Source organism: Eulemur rufifrons, chromosome 10 (genome assembly GCF_041146395.1).
Source record: "Eulemur rufifrons isolate Redbay chromosome 10, OSU_ERuf_1, whole genome shotgun sequence".
NCBI lineage: Eukaryota > Metazoa > Chordata > Mammalia > Primates > Lemuridae > Eulemur > Eulemur rufifrons.
The window spans coordinates 17,125,629-17,140,508 of record NC_090992.1 but is presented as its reverse complement, the minus strand read 5'-3'; the positions used below and the strand labels follow the sequence as shown (position 1 = coordinate 17,140,508).

At 52.5% G+C, this 14,880-nt stretch overlaps 1 protein-coding gene across 2 annotated transcripts in view; it reads right to left on the bottom strand.

The window, feature by feature from the left end:
- Positions 1–14,880, bottom strand: part of SLIT3 (slit guidance ligand 3) — a 576,436-nt gene that overhangs the window by 79,164 nt on the left and 482,392 nt on the right. For both annotated transcript variants that reach the window (XM_069483860.1, XM_069483859.1), the window contains exons 13-14: positions 10,937–11,080; positions 9,453–9,616 (exon numbers count right to left, since the gene is read on the bottom strand). In XM_069483860.1, coding sequence (XP_069339961.1) covers positions 9,453–9,616; positions 10,937–11,080 — 308 coding nt within the window. The remainder of the gene's footprint in view (positions 1–9,452; positions 9,617–10,936; positions 11,081–14,880) is intronic.

Genomic DNA, 14,880 nt, shown 5'->3' with positions numbered 1-14,880 from the left:
GGGGCTACTCCAGAGCAGAGGACTAAGGTACGGGAAGGGGGAGCAGACTCGGTTGTCTTCAGGCCACAGCAGGTAACAGCAGGAGTGAAGGCCCAGCATGTGGCCATAAATGACCATCGACACTGAGCTTCAACACTGGGCAGACAGTCACGAGGGCTGAAGACCCAGGAAACAGGAGCCCACAGCTCTAATGCTCAGGAATTTGGCTCAGGGTTTACCGGTATTCCTTTTTTTTTGCTTTTTGTAAGAGAAGCCGGATGTTTAAACAATATTGGTAATAAAACTTAAAACACCGTGAAGACAAACAAAATGCATCCGAGGGTCAGATTTGGCCTCTGCCTTAGAGAGAAAGTTCTGTTTACCTATGAGGAAAGGTCTGCTCCAGGGAGCTAAAAGTGGGAGCTAAGATTTGCTTTTCTGGAACTGAATTTCTCTTGAGGTTGCATAGTAATGGGAACACGACCGACGATCTGATGTCTCTGAGAGATACCCCGGGGGACTGCTTTAGTGATCACAAGTGACCTCCTGGCAACCAGGCAGACACTCGTGTGACCATGACATCACTCCAGAGGGAACCGGGAGCTCTGGTTCTCCTGTCACACCCGAGCTTATCGATGGGCTGGGTCTTCCTCATCCCGTCACCCTCAACATTTCATCGGCACAATGCTAGGCACGAAGCGAGCACTCGGTCCACATTTGTCCAATGTGGGGTAGGGTGTCACTATCGCCTGAGTGTCCTGTACGTATTTGGGACGTATCTCAGAGAATGGGAACATTATCTGCCCGCTTAGCCCGGGAGGCATCACCCTGGTGATCTTACTGCGTCAGAGCGACACAGGGCATCGACAGTTGGGTTTGTAGCGGCAGAGGGCGCGGGTTTGTCCAGGCCTTGCCACTTACCAGCCTCAGTCTCTCCACTCGCAAAATGGGAATCAAATAGCTGCCCCTGTCTCTGGGGGCTGTTGTGAAGATGTGAGTAAGATCATGGAGGTGAGCGCCTCCGGAAAGGGTCACGAGGTGCACGGATGCCTGTGATTCATTTGGCATCTCGGAGGCCACTAAAACATCAGTGTAGCTAGCGGTAATAGCTGTCAGTTACTGAACAGCTTCAAAGGGGGGATACCATTTAATGCTCCCAATGCTCTGGAGTTATGATAACTCCATTTTGCAGATGAGGAAACTGAGTCCCACAGGCAACCCAGTCGGGGCAGAGGGGTGAACCCAGGCAGGCTGCTGCCAGGATCCACGTGATTAAGGGTACGCCTTACTGTAGATGTGCTTCCCCAAACCTTTATCCCAGTCCCCGTAGGAATGACCATAAAGCCGGACTTGGTAGAGATGGATTGCAAGGGATGTTTTCCCACAGTGGCCTATGGTGAGGCAGGAAGCAGAACTCTCCCACCCTCTCAGCTGCTCACCCCTTGGATTGTCTCCCTGTGGAAGTCCCTGATAGGAAATGAACTTGTTGGGTCTCGGACTCGAAGTGACACCAGCTACGCTCTTATTAAGACAGGGAGTCCGAAGCCTGCTCCTACCCCCTTTCCCTCTCTGCTCCCTCCCGCCCCTCCTTCAACTCCTCATCCACCCTCAGGCCTGAGTGAGCAAAATCTGTGCACGTAGCCCCACAGTTATGCCCATGGTTTCCTGCTCCAACGTATCATGCAAATCTCTGGTGTTGGCTTGCCAGCTGCTGCCCCCTGAATCACTCTGACCTGGACCATTTTCCTCCAGACCCATCAGCGCGCCGAGTCCTGGGTGAGTTTCATTTTGCAAATGCTGCTACATGGCTACCCTCTCTTGTTCCCTGCCAGTGGACCTACCCAGTGATGGCGTGAAGGGGCATGTCACACATACACGTAGATTTTTCCTTCAGTCCGTGTGTATAATGGGACCCTTGCAAAGCACAGGAGCTCTGACTACTGATCAAAGGCAGAAAGACGGGAGGGGGCACACTTTGCTCTTCAACACGATGCACCCGAAGGCGTGCACCGGCTGGGCTGTGGCTGGGGACAGCTGCCTATTAAATGCATTTTCGTTTTAATCAAGGTGAGAGCAGTCTGTAGTTAGCAGGAATCGCTCTCAGTAGTATAGTTAGATTATAACGGGCGGACCTCTGCAATGGAGCCGCTGACCCATTTTAATGACATGATTTTGCAATTAGATTTGATGGACTAATGTGTTCTTTCCAATATTTCTCCCCCTGCTGTTTTTGTTATTGCCCTGGTTTGCATTAACGAGGGGGTCGGAATGTGATATTTTATATGCGTGGGAGCCAGAAATGTTAATAACGGCGTATGTACATAACCGAAAAAGTTCGTTCCCCAGTCAGAGCCAGCCCGAAATGCCACCTCTATCACTTCATATTTCATTACCGAAACTACCCAGGGTTTCTCGGAGCCATTTGTTATGCCTAATGCTCATAACTACCCAAAAGTATTTTTAACTTTTCCAGAGCTTTAAAAGTCAATTTCAATCTCTATGCATATTTGTCACTGCCAGAAATACTTAGTAGGAGAGGACCGACTGTAACAGGCGGCTGTTGCTTCTCTTTGGGACGAGTTTAGACAGGAGGGACCCTGGAGGATTTGAAGGACCATAAACCTCAGCCTCGGCTGAGCCAGGCCTTGGAGGAGCTGATGTCACCTGGCATTTCGCCTGGTCCTGCCCCTGGAGCCTCCTCCCCTTTCGCGGGCAGCCCAGAACAACGACACTTGGTATGTGATCACAGACAAGCTTTAATAGACGGGGGGTGGGGGTAGGAGGTGCAAATCCACAGCAACATGACTTTATTATAAATCCCTGCCCTGCGGCCATTCCCGAGAGTGTATTGTCACAGGTGGGTGGTCAGGGGTTGGGGCAGGCAGGGGGCCAAAGCTCTCCTTCTTTGGATGGACTTGGCTGCGTTGGGGTCAGAGGCCAACGCTGGGCCCAGGATGGCTGCTGCCATTAGCAGTCTGCATTTTGTGTCATCCTTTGGGCAACCAGTCTGTTGACTGGAAGTCACAAATTCATCATTATCTGATCAGCATGAACCTGCCAACTCGTGTGTCCAGAGTTCTCCTCTCTACTCCCAATATCCCTAAGATGGGTGGGACGAAAGAAGTGAGGGAAGAAGCAGAAAGAGGAACTGGGGGAATGTGAAGCCCTGTCAGGCCTCATCAGCTTGGAAAGCACGTGGTGAGACCAAGCAAAGGGTCACATGTGACGGAGGGACTCTTGGGAACTCTGGCAGGCACACAGCATCCACTCTGGGCAAGCCTGGGGACCAGCCGGCAGTGCCTGGAAAGCACTGTTTCACTGAGAGTTTGGGGCCGGTTGGGCAGGGCACTTCCTAGCGAGCTGTCCCCATCTGAGTCTGTTACGAGAGCAGCCACCTGCCTCAAAGCAGAGGGAAATGGCCACAGACCACGGGGGCACCACTGTGGACCCACAACCAAAGGCCTGGCCCCCACAGGATGGGGAAGTGCCAGGGAATTCAGAATGCCCCCCCTCTGTCAGGAGGGAAAGGGAATTTCTCCAGGCTGAGGATCTGCTCTGTGCAAACGGGATCTTGGTATGTTTATGCTGGCGGGGAATTGCTGTTTGAATAGTGCTTTTTCTCTTTCTTGCTCAGGTTATTTGAAAGGGAGCATTAAAAAAGTTTTCAACTCCCTATCAACTCAAGAATTAAAAAATGCTCTAACTCAAAGCCATGGGACTGTCCATAGCTGGGAAGCCTGGGTATTCCAGCAGTAGAGCACAGCCACTTTGGAGTTAGATGACCCCGGGTGAATTAGTTGACCTTTCTGGGCCTCAATATCCTTATCTGTAAAATGGGACCTAGAATGTTATGAAAATTAAACAAGGTGCTGACGTGGAACAGTGCGGCACCTGGCCTGTATGGTAAGCACCCAATGTATGTTAAGAAAATTTCAGAGAGGAAAACAGACTCCCCCGTGCCCGGCAGCAGTTGGCCCCAGCTCTGAGGGAGGGGACACACTGAGTCACACCTCGTGACAGGGGCTCAGAGCCCAGCTCCCAGTTCTCAGCCAGACTGTGGTTCCCACCTCAGCTCTCTCTCAGGGGGCAGGACACAGACTCCCAGGTAGGAATCAACAACACAATCTTCTAGTTTCACTGGATCTAGGATTTATCACGAAACAAGCAAAATAAGAGGCACCAAGATCCCCCTCTTTATTGTCGGAGATGGCAGGCTTCGCACAGTCCCCTGCCCCGTCCCCTGGTACCCCCGTGTTAACTGCGCTTTCAAGGTCAAGGAGACAGACTGGACTTTCGGCCTCATGGGGTTCAGGGTCAAAGTTTTCATGAGGAGTGAGGGTCAGGTTCAGAGGGAGCCTCAGGTTAAGTCCTAGGTCTCGGACTCGCACCAGTTTCACCCATTCTCATGCTCACATTCGTTTCAAATGAAGTGGATAACAGCAAAGGTGGTGGGGGGTCACGAGCGGTATGGATTCCCCTCCGGGTTAGCTACCACTGGGGAAAAGGGCCTTGGGCTGGGACTCTCCCATGCAACAAGGGGGCACACGACTCAGGTAGGCTTGTTCCCTTCCAACGGAAGAAGATGCGCAGTATTTCTGAGCTCGGATCTAGCTGTTACTGCTTGTCTGGCATCCAGGCTAGATTTGGGGGAGGGCAGCTCCATTTTGGGTAGGAGATGTGGATACCGATCTTAGCTTGGCCCCACTGTGCTTCTCCACACCCGTTGCACCCTGTATCTGAGTCCTCTGAGACTCCCACCCTCCTGCCCTTTGTGAGTTGAGACTGGGAGAGGTGGGTCTGGCAGGTGGTGGGCTGCGGTGCTCCAGAGCAGAGGAGAGGTGTCCAGCGGTGGTGGCGGTGGCGGCGGTGGCGGGCCATGCTGCAGGAGAGCACGGTGCTTTCCGCGGTGCTTGACAGAACCATGTTCCGTTTCCATCGTTCCACCACATGGTTAGATCAAGCACAAAGGAAAGCCCCGCGGCGACTGGTCAGAGTCAAGGTCAGGAAGCAGCGTCAGAGAGAGGACAGGAGCGCTCAGAGGAAGCAGCGTGGAGAAGCGGAAACCGGAGCAGGCCCCCACTGAGCGTGATTAGTACCAGGAGTGGGGTTCCACTGGAACGCTTCCGAAGACAGGAGCCCCACTGCCCTCGTGCCCCGCTCCAGGGGAGACACAGGAGGAAGGGAGAAGAACAGGTGGGAGATCATTGGACACCCATACTCAGGAGCATCAGGACAGAATGGATCCTTCCCAAGGGAACGAAAGGACACTCAGATGTCTGTGCTCATATCTCAGGCCTGAACTGAGCCTCCAAACTCCATCCCATCACACCAGTGGGTCTGACAAGACATCAAACTTAGCAAAGCATCATCTGCATGCTCTGCAACACAGGGCCAGTCCCAATGGCTGAGTGGTTCCATCAGGGTCCATTCCTCTGTGCCCTTAAATCAAGACAGTCCACAATTCCCAGGGGTCTAGCAAAGCTGCGATGCTCTCTTTGGAAAAAAGCCCCCTTGTGACATTTCACAATTCAGCCGTCTCCTCACTATCCATCAGGGTCCCCAGAAACCCTCTGGCTCACGTTCATCCCAGATCATTTAAGGTAGAGTAGAGGAGGAGGGTGGTGTCAAAAGAAAATACATCTCCCTAGCCGGAGAAAAAGAAGCAAAGCCAAACGGGCCTTAGGTGTGGGGCTGAGAACCCTGCAGTCAGGGGTCTGAGAACTCTGACTTTCGCAGAGATGGTGGCCAGTGCCTGTCAGTGAGTGACCTGTTTCAGACTAAAAGAAGGAAGGAAGGGGAAGGCAAGTGATTCATGCGAGGGGAAGAAACCTAATTTTAGGGTCCTTGATTTCCTGATCTCTTCCTTGGCTGGGAATCGTGGGCGTGGGTGGGACTGACTGACAACCACTGTCTGAGATGCCAGGGGCCCAGGTGAAGGTGAGGGTGCCCGTTTTTATAGTCCCAGCCGTGACAGATCAGGGCAGTTTTCATGCACCTGCTGACTTGGGACTTCCTCCCACGTGGCAATGGGCTGCAGATGTGTGCACCTCGATGAGACTACAGCCAGGGCCAGATGACAGAGACCCTCCCTGCCTCACCTCTGGCATGAGGTCACCATTCCTCCACAATGTGTTTTTGGGACCGAGTTTGTTGACAAGATGGTCTTAGCATCTTGACAGTGCACAGGCTGTCTGCAGTGATGGCCCAGTTGGGAAGAGCTGGGCTACAGCGCTGGGGCTGGCCTCTCCTCCTTCCTCAGCCCTCACCTCTACTCACTAGAGCCAAACATGTCATCTGCACTAGGCTCCACTGTGACACCCAGACAGGCAGGGCTCTGTGACTACTCCGGTTCTGGGATTTCGTATTTGAGTCTGATCAGCACCTCAGTGCACAGCAGGGAAAACTCATCCCTGTCATGCAACACCCTCCCCCAGCCCACCACGCCTTAAGACGTCACTTCCCTTGTCCTTGCTTTCCTTCTACAGAAGGAAATGGAGGGACCAGGCAGGGGTGGGGGAAAGGGGATAAATTATCAAGAATCTTCACAGTATTTCAAAAGTCCTACGTTTTGGATCTTGCCCTGAAAATAATACCTACACCTTAGATAAGACTTCTCTGCTGTGTCATCCTCAATTTCTTCATCTCCAGAGTAAACTGGGTGACCTCTGAGGTCTCCCAAATTCTGTTATTCCCTAAGCGCTATCTTGCTGTTTGCCATCTTTGGACACATGGCATCACCACTCTCTGGACTCTCCAACAAGACAGTTTCTTCTCTTGCAAAGCAGGGAGGCATGAGGAAAGACAGACAGCTCCTGCAACTGCCACGTGCTCCCCAGGGATGGGCCTGGGGTCCCAGGCAGCTAGACGGCACCTTTTCAGTAGGACTCAATCTGCTGGTCAGATCACCCCAGTGGGCAGCATCCACCCCTAAACGGATCTTGCTGCCCGGGGCAGCGGATGCAGCTGATGGAGAGAGGCAGACACCAGGCAGCTGGGGAAGCAGACGTCCTGCCTAAGGAGCGGCTCTGCACGTTGCTGGAGCAGCCCTCAAATTGGCTCCTAATTACATCAGCTGTCTTTTCAATGGGGGTGCTTTTAGGGGAAAGTAAAATGCAGAGTTATTATCTGTCAAATCCAGTCTGTGTCACCTGCCCCCCTTCTCTCTTCTGGAGCTTCCTGGAAACACACAGCTTTAGATCTATGGTTCTGGTATCACCCCAAGGCTAAGGCAGGTCTGGGCCCTGGCGCTTCTCAAAGCCAAGGCCTTTGGAGCTCAGCAGCAGCTCTCTCAGCCACATAAACTTAAAGCATGGAGAGTGCTGTCTGTCAGGCTCAGCACAGCTCCAAACGTCTCTACCTTCATAGGAATAATCTTTCTGCTTAGCATTATTATTTTTTTTAAAGTTCTTTAGACAAGGTTAATCCAAGAACCCGGCCCCTTCCCCCGGTCTGTGTTTTTTATTTCCAGCCACTCCTACTCCACATATAAGAAGCCAGGATCCTGCAACTGCAGAGGTAGGCGTGTAGACAGGTAGGTAGATAGGTGGATAGCGGGAGAGCCAGAATTAGAACGAAGCTCTACTGTTTCCTAGGTCCACTTTCTATTTCCTCTTTCTCCTACTTAGTTCTTTCTATACCGCCACTTCCCGATCCCAGCCCGCAGCCATTCCCAGGCAATCGCCCCGATTGTGTTTCTGGGAGACGCCGGTCCTCGGGCCCCAGGCTGACTCCATCCCTGCTCTGTGGTCCAGGACCTTGGCACCAACCTGGGGTGCAAGATATTGACAGGACACTTACGAGACCCAGGGGTAGGGGTTGGCAGGCATACCCTGACCTCCTCTGACTCTTGCTGCCCGCCTTCTTGGGCACCACGGCTTGGCAGAGCAAATTAACTCCGCCCTGGCCAAACAGGGGTAGGAACAGAGGGAATGAGGCTGGCGTCAGTCATGGGGAAAGGCCCCGGGAAAGGACGGTGGTGTCTTAGGTGACAGCTCTGGGCTGGGAGGAGATTTTCTTCCCAGAGATGCTGCCAGGCCCAGACAGGAACCTAAGGAAACAGTTGAGGGGGTGGGGCCAGCTCCTTCCCAAATACTCCTCTCCTAGACGCTGCACGGTGTTGAGGAGCGAGCCGGACCCGAGGTCCAGCCCTGCCTCCACTGTTTGCTGGCCTGTGACCTCGGGTGCCCCTTTCACCCCTGGGCCCTCTGCTGTAGAACAGGGACCTCTCTTGCCCACCCCACAGGACTACTAGAAGGAGCAAATCAGACTAGAAGTGCTCAGCGCAGCGCTCATCACAAGTGCAAAATTGCTCTTGTAATTGACATCGCTATTCTGGGGAAGGCAAATTGGCCCCAACTCCCCATAGTGCCACAAAGTCCCTGTGTTATCTCCAAGCCCTCTTGAGGTATTTGCTTCTGTTAAGAAAAAAAATGAAATAGCTCAAGCTTATCATTCTAGAGACACAGACTAAAGAGTCTGACTTAAAGGACAAGAACACGTTGCAAGCAGCAGCCTGCCTGCCGGCCTCCTCCCAGTGACCGTCCGACACCGGGCACTCTCCCTAGGAAAAATCGCCTGCGGCAGAGGCTCCCGGGCAGGGGCGGAAGCACCGTTGCTGCTGACACACAGATTGTGAGGTTGGCTCCCACCCATCTCAGCGCTTCATGCTATCAATCGCTCACCGTTGGGAACACAACGCAGCTTGGAGATTTTTTCCAGTAGAAAAGGACACAAATGACAGTAATTTTTAACTGCCTGTTCATCTGGCTCTCAGATCAAGGAGAGCTACTTCTCTTTCCAAGGTGGGCTGCAAATTCCCCGGCCGTTCACCCACATGTCCTTCCTGGGTGCAGGGGGGAGGAAGGTTTCTAGGGAGAGCTTGGGCACAGGAAAACAAGGCTTGTTTCTGCTCAAGCACAACCCTTACTACTGTTCTCTCCGTACTCGGAACGTAGCTGTCTGGGGTGGAGGAGGCAGCTAGCGAAAGTGTTTTCTGTGAACACGTGAAACCCAGAATACACAGTGATTGAAGGTCTGAGCCACAGTTTTAGCGGGGAGTGGGGAGGTCCCCAAGATTACACACCATCTGCACCTGGCCTGGGCTATATTTACTTCCCTATCTGTTCTTTGGGGAGTGCATTTTAGAAACTTAAAAAATAAATCTTAGCTCTAAAGGGCACATGTGCGAAAGCTGCCCCCACCCGGCTTCTACCTCGCTCTGGAGACACACTGCCGCCTGGGTTCTGTCTCCCCTGAAACCGCCTCCCCCTCCCCCACGCTTTTATTTTGTGTGTGTGTGTGTTTTATTTTAAATCCATAAGGTAATTGGTTTTCTGCAGGGCTAACTGCATTTCCCCAATTTAATTTGCAGGAGCCATTACAGCGCTCGCTGTCCTCCAGATTGGATTACCGGCCTCTCCGAGGCTGCTGTATTCTGAGCCACAAAGCGGGGCCCAGCCCCGTAACCTGATTACCTGAGCAGCGGAACTTCTTGCTCTTGATCTGGCTGATGCGCTTGTTGGCGAGCCGGCGCGGGCTGCTGCAGCGGGCCCCGCTGGTCTCGATGGGGTTGTCCTGGAGGTAGTCGGCCAGCCACTTCAAGTGGCAGTCGCACACAAACGGGTTTTGGGCTAAGTGGCTGCGAGAGGGATGGGACTGTTAATCGGGAGTGACCCCCGGTGCCTCGCTCCACCACCACCCTGCCTGGTGCTGGGTCCTGGCGGTCCCTTGCAGGTCTCCCCATCCCCACCCCCATCGCCCCAGGAGGCCTGGCGGGTGCTGCTTTCACACAGGACTCAAAGATAGTGGCCTGAGGCCTGCTGTCTGCAAAAGACAGGCACAGATGCAGCTGGCATCTGGTCTGGAGAATCTGTCTCCCAGCTCTTCCCACTTAGGGCAGGATCCACCACCGACTGCCTCTCCTCTCGCCCACGCCAATTCTGACGGGCCGAGCAAGTGGCGGGCTTAGAGTTTACACTTCGGGTAGAATGCATTTTGTTTCTCCAAGCTCAGTGACACCAGGCACATAACACAGCTGGCATGGCGCCTGGCATATGGTGGGTGTTCCATATATAGTAGTGGTATTGTTGTAATCAGCCTCATCATCATGAGAGCACCGTGGGCCTCGCTCTCCCTGGCTGAGTAAGAGACACTCTGCAAAGCACGGAACACGGGGCTAGGCACGTGGTCGGTGCTCACTACACAGCAGCTGCTAGGACTGCATATTGGTTCTTGTCCCCGACTACAGGGACAGTAAGTGCCAGCTGACTTACAGCATCTCCAGAAGCCCCCAGGCTCATGGCAGGCCTGGGGCTGGGATCTAAGCCCAAGGCTGGAACCATCAGAAATCGGGCTGAGATCTGTACTCAGATGTCATATATTTAACTGAAATATTTATGAACATCTGCAGTGCTTGGAAGTGAGGAAATACATCCCAAGGAGGGAGATGAAATATTCCAACAGTGCGCGTATCAGAGGCTTGGTTTTGCAGGGTGGAGGCGGATTGCGGATCGGCAGGAATGGGTCATCAGCAGAGACGGAGCTGCTCAGAATACAGTGGCCACGGGGGTTACGAGTGTGGCTTGGGAGTGTCTCTGTCTGGATTCAAATCCTGCTCCTTACTAGCTGTGTGACCTTGAGCAAGTTACCTAACCTTTCTGTGCCTTGGTTTCCTCACATATGAACTGGGGATAATAACAGCTTCTACCAAATAGGGTTGCTGTGAGCTTAACGGTTTTATTAATAAATAAACAGCGCAAGTACTCAGCACGGTGTCGAGCACTGAGTAAGTGCTCCGTATGGGTAGGCTATTACTATTTTTATTATTCTAGCCTCGCTGCAGGCTCTAGAACTCCTCCTGGAGGCCCTCATTCTGCCTTCATTCGGGTGTTCTCCATGATGGGCCTTCGGGGTCTCCTGCTGCCCGGGCACCCGCTGGCACTCCGGGCAGCATACTCACAGAGTCTGGATGGACTGCAGAGGGGCGAAGAGCCCCTTGCTGATGGTCTGCAGCTTGTTGTCATACAGGGAGAGCAAGGTGAGGTCCTGCAGGTCCTGAAAGGTGTTCACCCGCAGGCAGTTGATCTTGTTGGCATTGAGGAGGCTGCAAGCAGAAGAGAGGCTGGTGACTCACTCGTCCTGGTGATCGCCCCGGGGCGAGGTCTATGCCTGCGGGGGACGGGCTGCAAAGCTCCCATCACTCATCCGTGCAGGCTGAGCTCTTGCCACGGAACACAGAAGAGAGGGAGCTGCATTCCTGCGGCTACTGAAACTCCAGACACAGCTGGGCACTCGCACACACTGTCACCATGGACACTGTACCACACACCGCTGTCACCCTTGCACCCACGACCTTGAAGGAAGACCTGAAATGGCACTCCACGTGCTTCACTGCCTGCTTTAGAATTCAGAGCTTTCAGGAATTGAGAAGGAAAAACAATCATTTGGCATAATTGTTGGAAAGCTCTGGTAGATTGACTAAGGGCTGTTTGATTCAGAAAATTCCTTAGAGTTCTTTTGCCTCACTAAATCCTGTTGGAAATCTGCTGGAAGTTATAGGCTATCCTCCTGGGAAAAAGGCATCTGTGTGTAGGCATGTGTGATTTGACCTCTGCCCTTTCCCCACCCTCATCCTAACCCCACTTCCCCACTCACTCCCCTTCAGTCCCACCACGGCTTTTTTATTCCTCAAACACACCATGAGTGTTTCTGCCCAGGTCCTCTGAGTACCCTCTTTGCCCTCTTTCAGCAAGGCCGGCTGCCCCCGGCTGCACGGCAGCTCACACGCCGCCTCCTCGGAGAGGCCCGCCCAGACTGCCTCATCGACAGGCCGCACTGTTGCCTCTCACAGCCCTGCTCTGTCTCCCTCCTGGCACTCATATCCATTTGTGATCTTAGCATATTTATTTGGCATTGGCTTCTGGCACGAGGTTAAAAGCTCCATCATGGCATACATGACAACTATTTTTTTCCTGCTTATTCTTGGTGCTTATTCCTTATGAAGACCCAACTCCATATGCAACCTCAGGGGTCTGACTGCTCTAAGGTGACACCGACCCCGCAGGGTCAGCCTTCCTATCCACAAGGGACCCATTCTGCTTTGTTTTTAGCTCTCTAGACCCTCCCCCCCCCCCCAAAAGTGTCACAGGAAGCTGCCCTCTGGCCTAGCAGAGAGGATGCCGTAAGAGTTACAGAGAGTTTTCCAGGGTGGGTCGGGCAAGTCAAGCAAACTTAGGGCCTGAGCATTTCCTTTACTGATCTTAGACTGACCAGTTGCGCCCTTGAAACCGGTGCAAAATCACTTCTTACCCCCCCTTGAAGGAACGTGGGTTGAAGGAGGAACTAAACTAACTGGCGCTTGAGGCTGGCTCACAGCTTCCCCGGTGGGGAGTGACCCAGGCCATGTGTAACCGCCGGGCTCGCCTCGGGAGTCTCCGACACCAGGATCCAGGGGGACTTCAGCTGGCAACAGCGGGGCTGCCCATGGTGCTAAATCCTCCGTGCCACCTCTCTCTTGCTGCAGGCCCACAGTCCCCGCCGTCCCCCCGTGTCCCCCGCGTGCAGGCAGGCAGCTGTGGCGGTGACAAGTGGAAGAAGAACTGCCGGTTTAATCTGGCTAACAATGGGCAAGGTCCCCAGGGTTCACACAGATGTCCTCCTGCCACACAATAGAGAGAAAGCTCACGCTGCTAGAATACGTCCTGCGTTTTCCAAAGTGCTTTCCTGACATCTCATTATTCTCACAATAATCTGCGCAGATGGGCAGAGCCAGCCTCACAGGTTACAGGTGAGGAAACTGAGGCTGAGTTTGGCGGGCTTGCTCAAGGTCACACGTGTTTCCAGGGCGCATACGGGAAGTGGTTGGGATAATTTAGGTCTCTAGAGACTGTTTCTTCTTTGTGAGCGTCTTATCTACCCCGCCCACCTGCCTATCCTCTTTGCCACATTTCCCCCAAGAATTTCCTGTGCTTTGTGCATTAAATCATAGTCAAGGTCAGTCCATTCGGGGCTGGGGGTGGGCATTCAAAGAAATATACTACATAGCTGAGAAACTGGGAGAAAAGTTAGAGGACCCCACAGGGCCAAGCAAAATACACACATACACACACACACACTCACAGAGGTTTTGGTTCGTCTACCAAAAAATGTACATGAAAAATGATTTGTTCCAAACCTTGATATTCAGGGCCTTCTGAATGTAGTATCTAACTAGGAAATGCTGAATTATTCAGTACAGACCAGGCCTGCAGACAGAACCCTCCTCGCAACATATTGTAACATGCCAGGTGCAAATTTGTTTATTCAGCCCTTCTTGTGTTTTAAAAATCGGGAAATTTCATATATCCCTCCCCCTAGTTATTTCTCTTAAAAAACACAATTCAGACACTTAGGCAACACTGGGTCCACTGGAGGCAGCCATGCAGTGGCTGCCCCCGTTAGAGAGGACTTATGCTGTTTGCCACAGTCCTCACTACTCCCTACGGGACACCCTTCACGAGTTTATTTGACCTTCCTTGCCCGAGTAGGCATTTAGATTTGAGACCCCAGTGCAGATTCATGAGCCCAGCTGTAGTGCTTGGTTCTGGGCAGTGTTAGACACAGGACAAGGAGGATGGCCGTAGGGAGAGAGAACGTTGGCCTGCCTTGAAAGGACATCCAAACTGAGTGCCACCCTGGCAACCCTCCTTATCCATAGACCTATCCAAGCTCCTGTTTCTTATTCAGATCCTTCTTTGTTTCCTATTGCTCTTACATCTCTCAGCGTGGGATGTTGTTTCAGAGACATAAGGCATCGAAACAACCCAGGCTGGCAGAATTACTAGGCAAAGATAGCCCAAGGTGCAGAGCTTGTAAAGCATGGAGCAAAAGAAAATGCAAAAGGATACAGCCTCCTGGTCACTCATTGTCTCCCAGGATGCTTGGTCCCCTCGGGCGAGACGTGTAGGTGCAGGAAGCGATAAAATTAAGCTGCTTATCCAGAATTAGATGCTGAGGACAGCCTCACTGATTACCAGCATCAGCAAGATCTAACAGCCTGTCCCTCTGCCCTCTCTCCTTGGGGAGGAAGGTTGGCAGCTCCTCAGCTCAGCCTGGCTTACATGAAAGGAGCTCTGAGCTGTCCGGTACATGGACAAGAATTGGAGGAGAATTTAAAAAGCACCATATTCTGGAGAAAATAGGGAGTAAACAACTATAGGAAACGGGGCTCAGCAATTCTATAAAAAGTCCTGAACACAGGCCTCCCTCTTTCACCAGAGGGAATGATTCTCCTTCTTTGCAGCAGAGACTCTAGGATGCTTGATCTGTCTTGGTTCACCCCCTTTGAGGAGCAGCGGGGTAACCGCTGTGTGAAATGATGTTAAGAATGCAGCATCCGCTCTGGAGATGACATCTTTGTGTGTAGGCCTGTGCCAAGCATTTTACAAAGCACTTTCCATGCACTAACTTGTGCACTGTGATTATCTTCATTATTCCGATGAGGAAACTGAGGTTCAGAGTGGTGATGACTTGACCAAGGTCCCCCAGCAGTAAGTGAAGCTCCAGCCTATCTGATTCCAAAGCTTATCTCTTATCCATTATGTAAAATCCATGGTCTCTTTTCCATGTTCTCTGTCTGGGGAGTGGCTATTTTTGCTGGCTTTGGGAGGTACCTGAGCATGCTTCAGGTAGACAAAGGTCTGGCTGGGTCTGGAAGACCTTGTGTGCCTCTTGGGAGCGTAGAGGCACCAGAAGTCCTGCTGATTCTTGGGAAGGAGTCTCGGCTTGGGATGCTCACCAAACTTTTGCTGGTACAAGCTGGCAGATTCTTTCCTGAGTGGCTTGTATCCATACAAGGCAGGGCTTCTACCTTCAGAGTCGCTGACTAAATGCTGACGTGGGAGCTGGTATGCCTGGCTCTGTGCT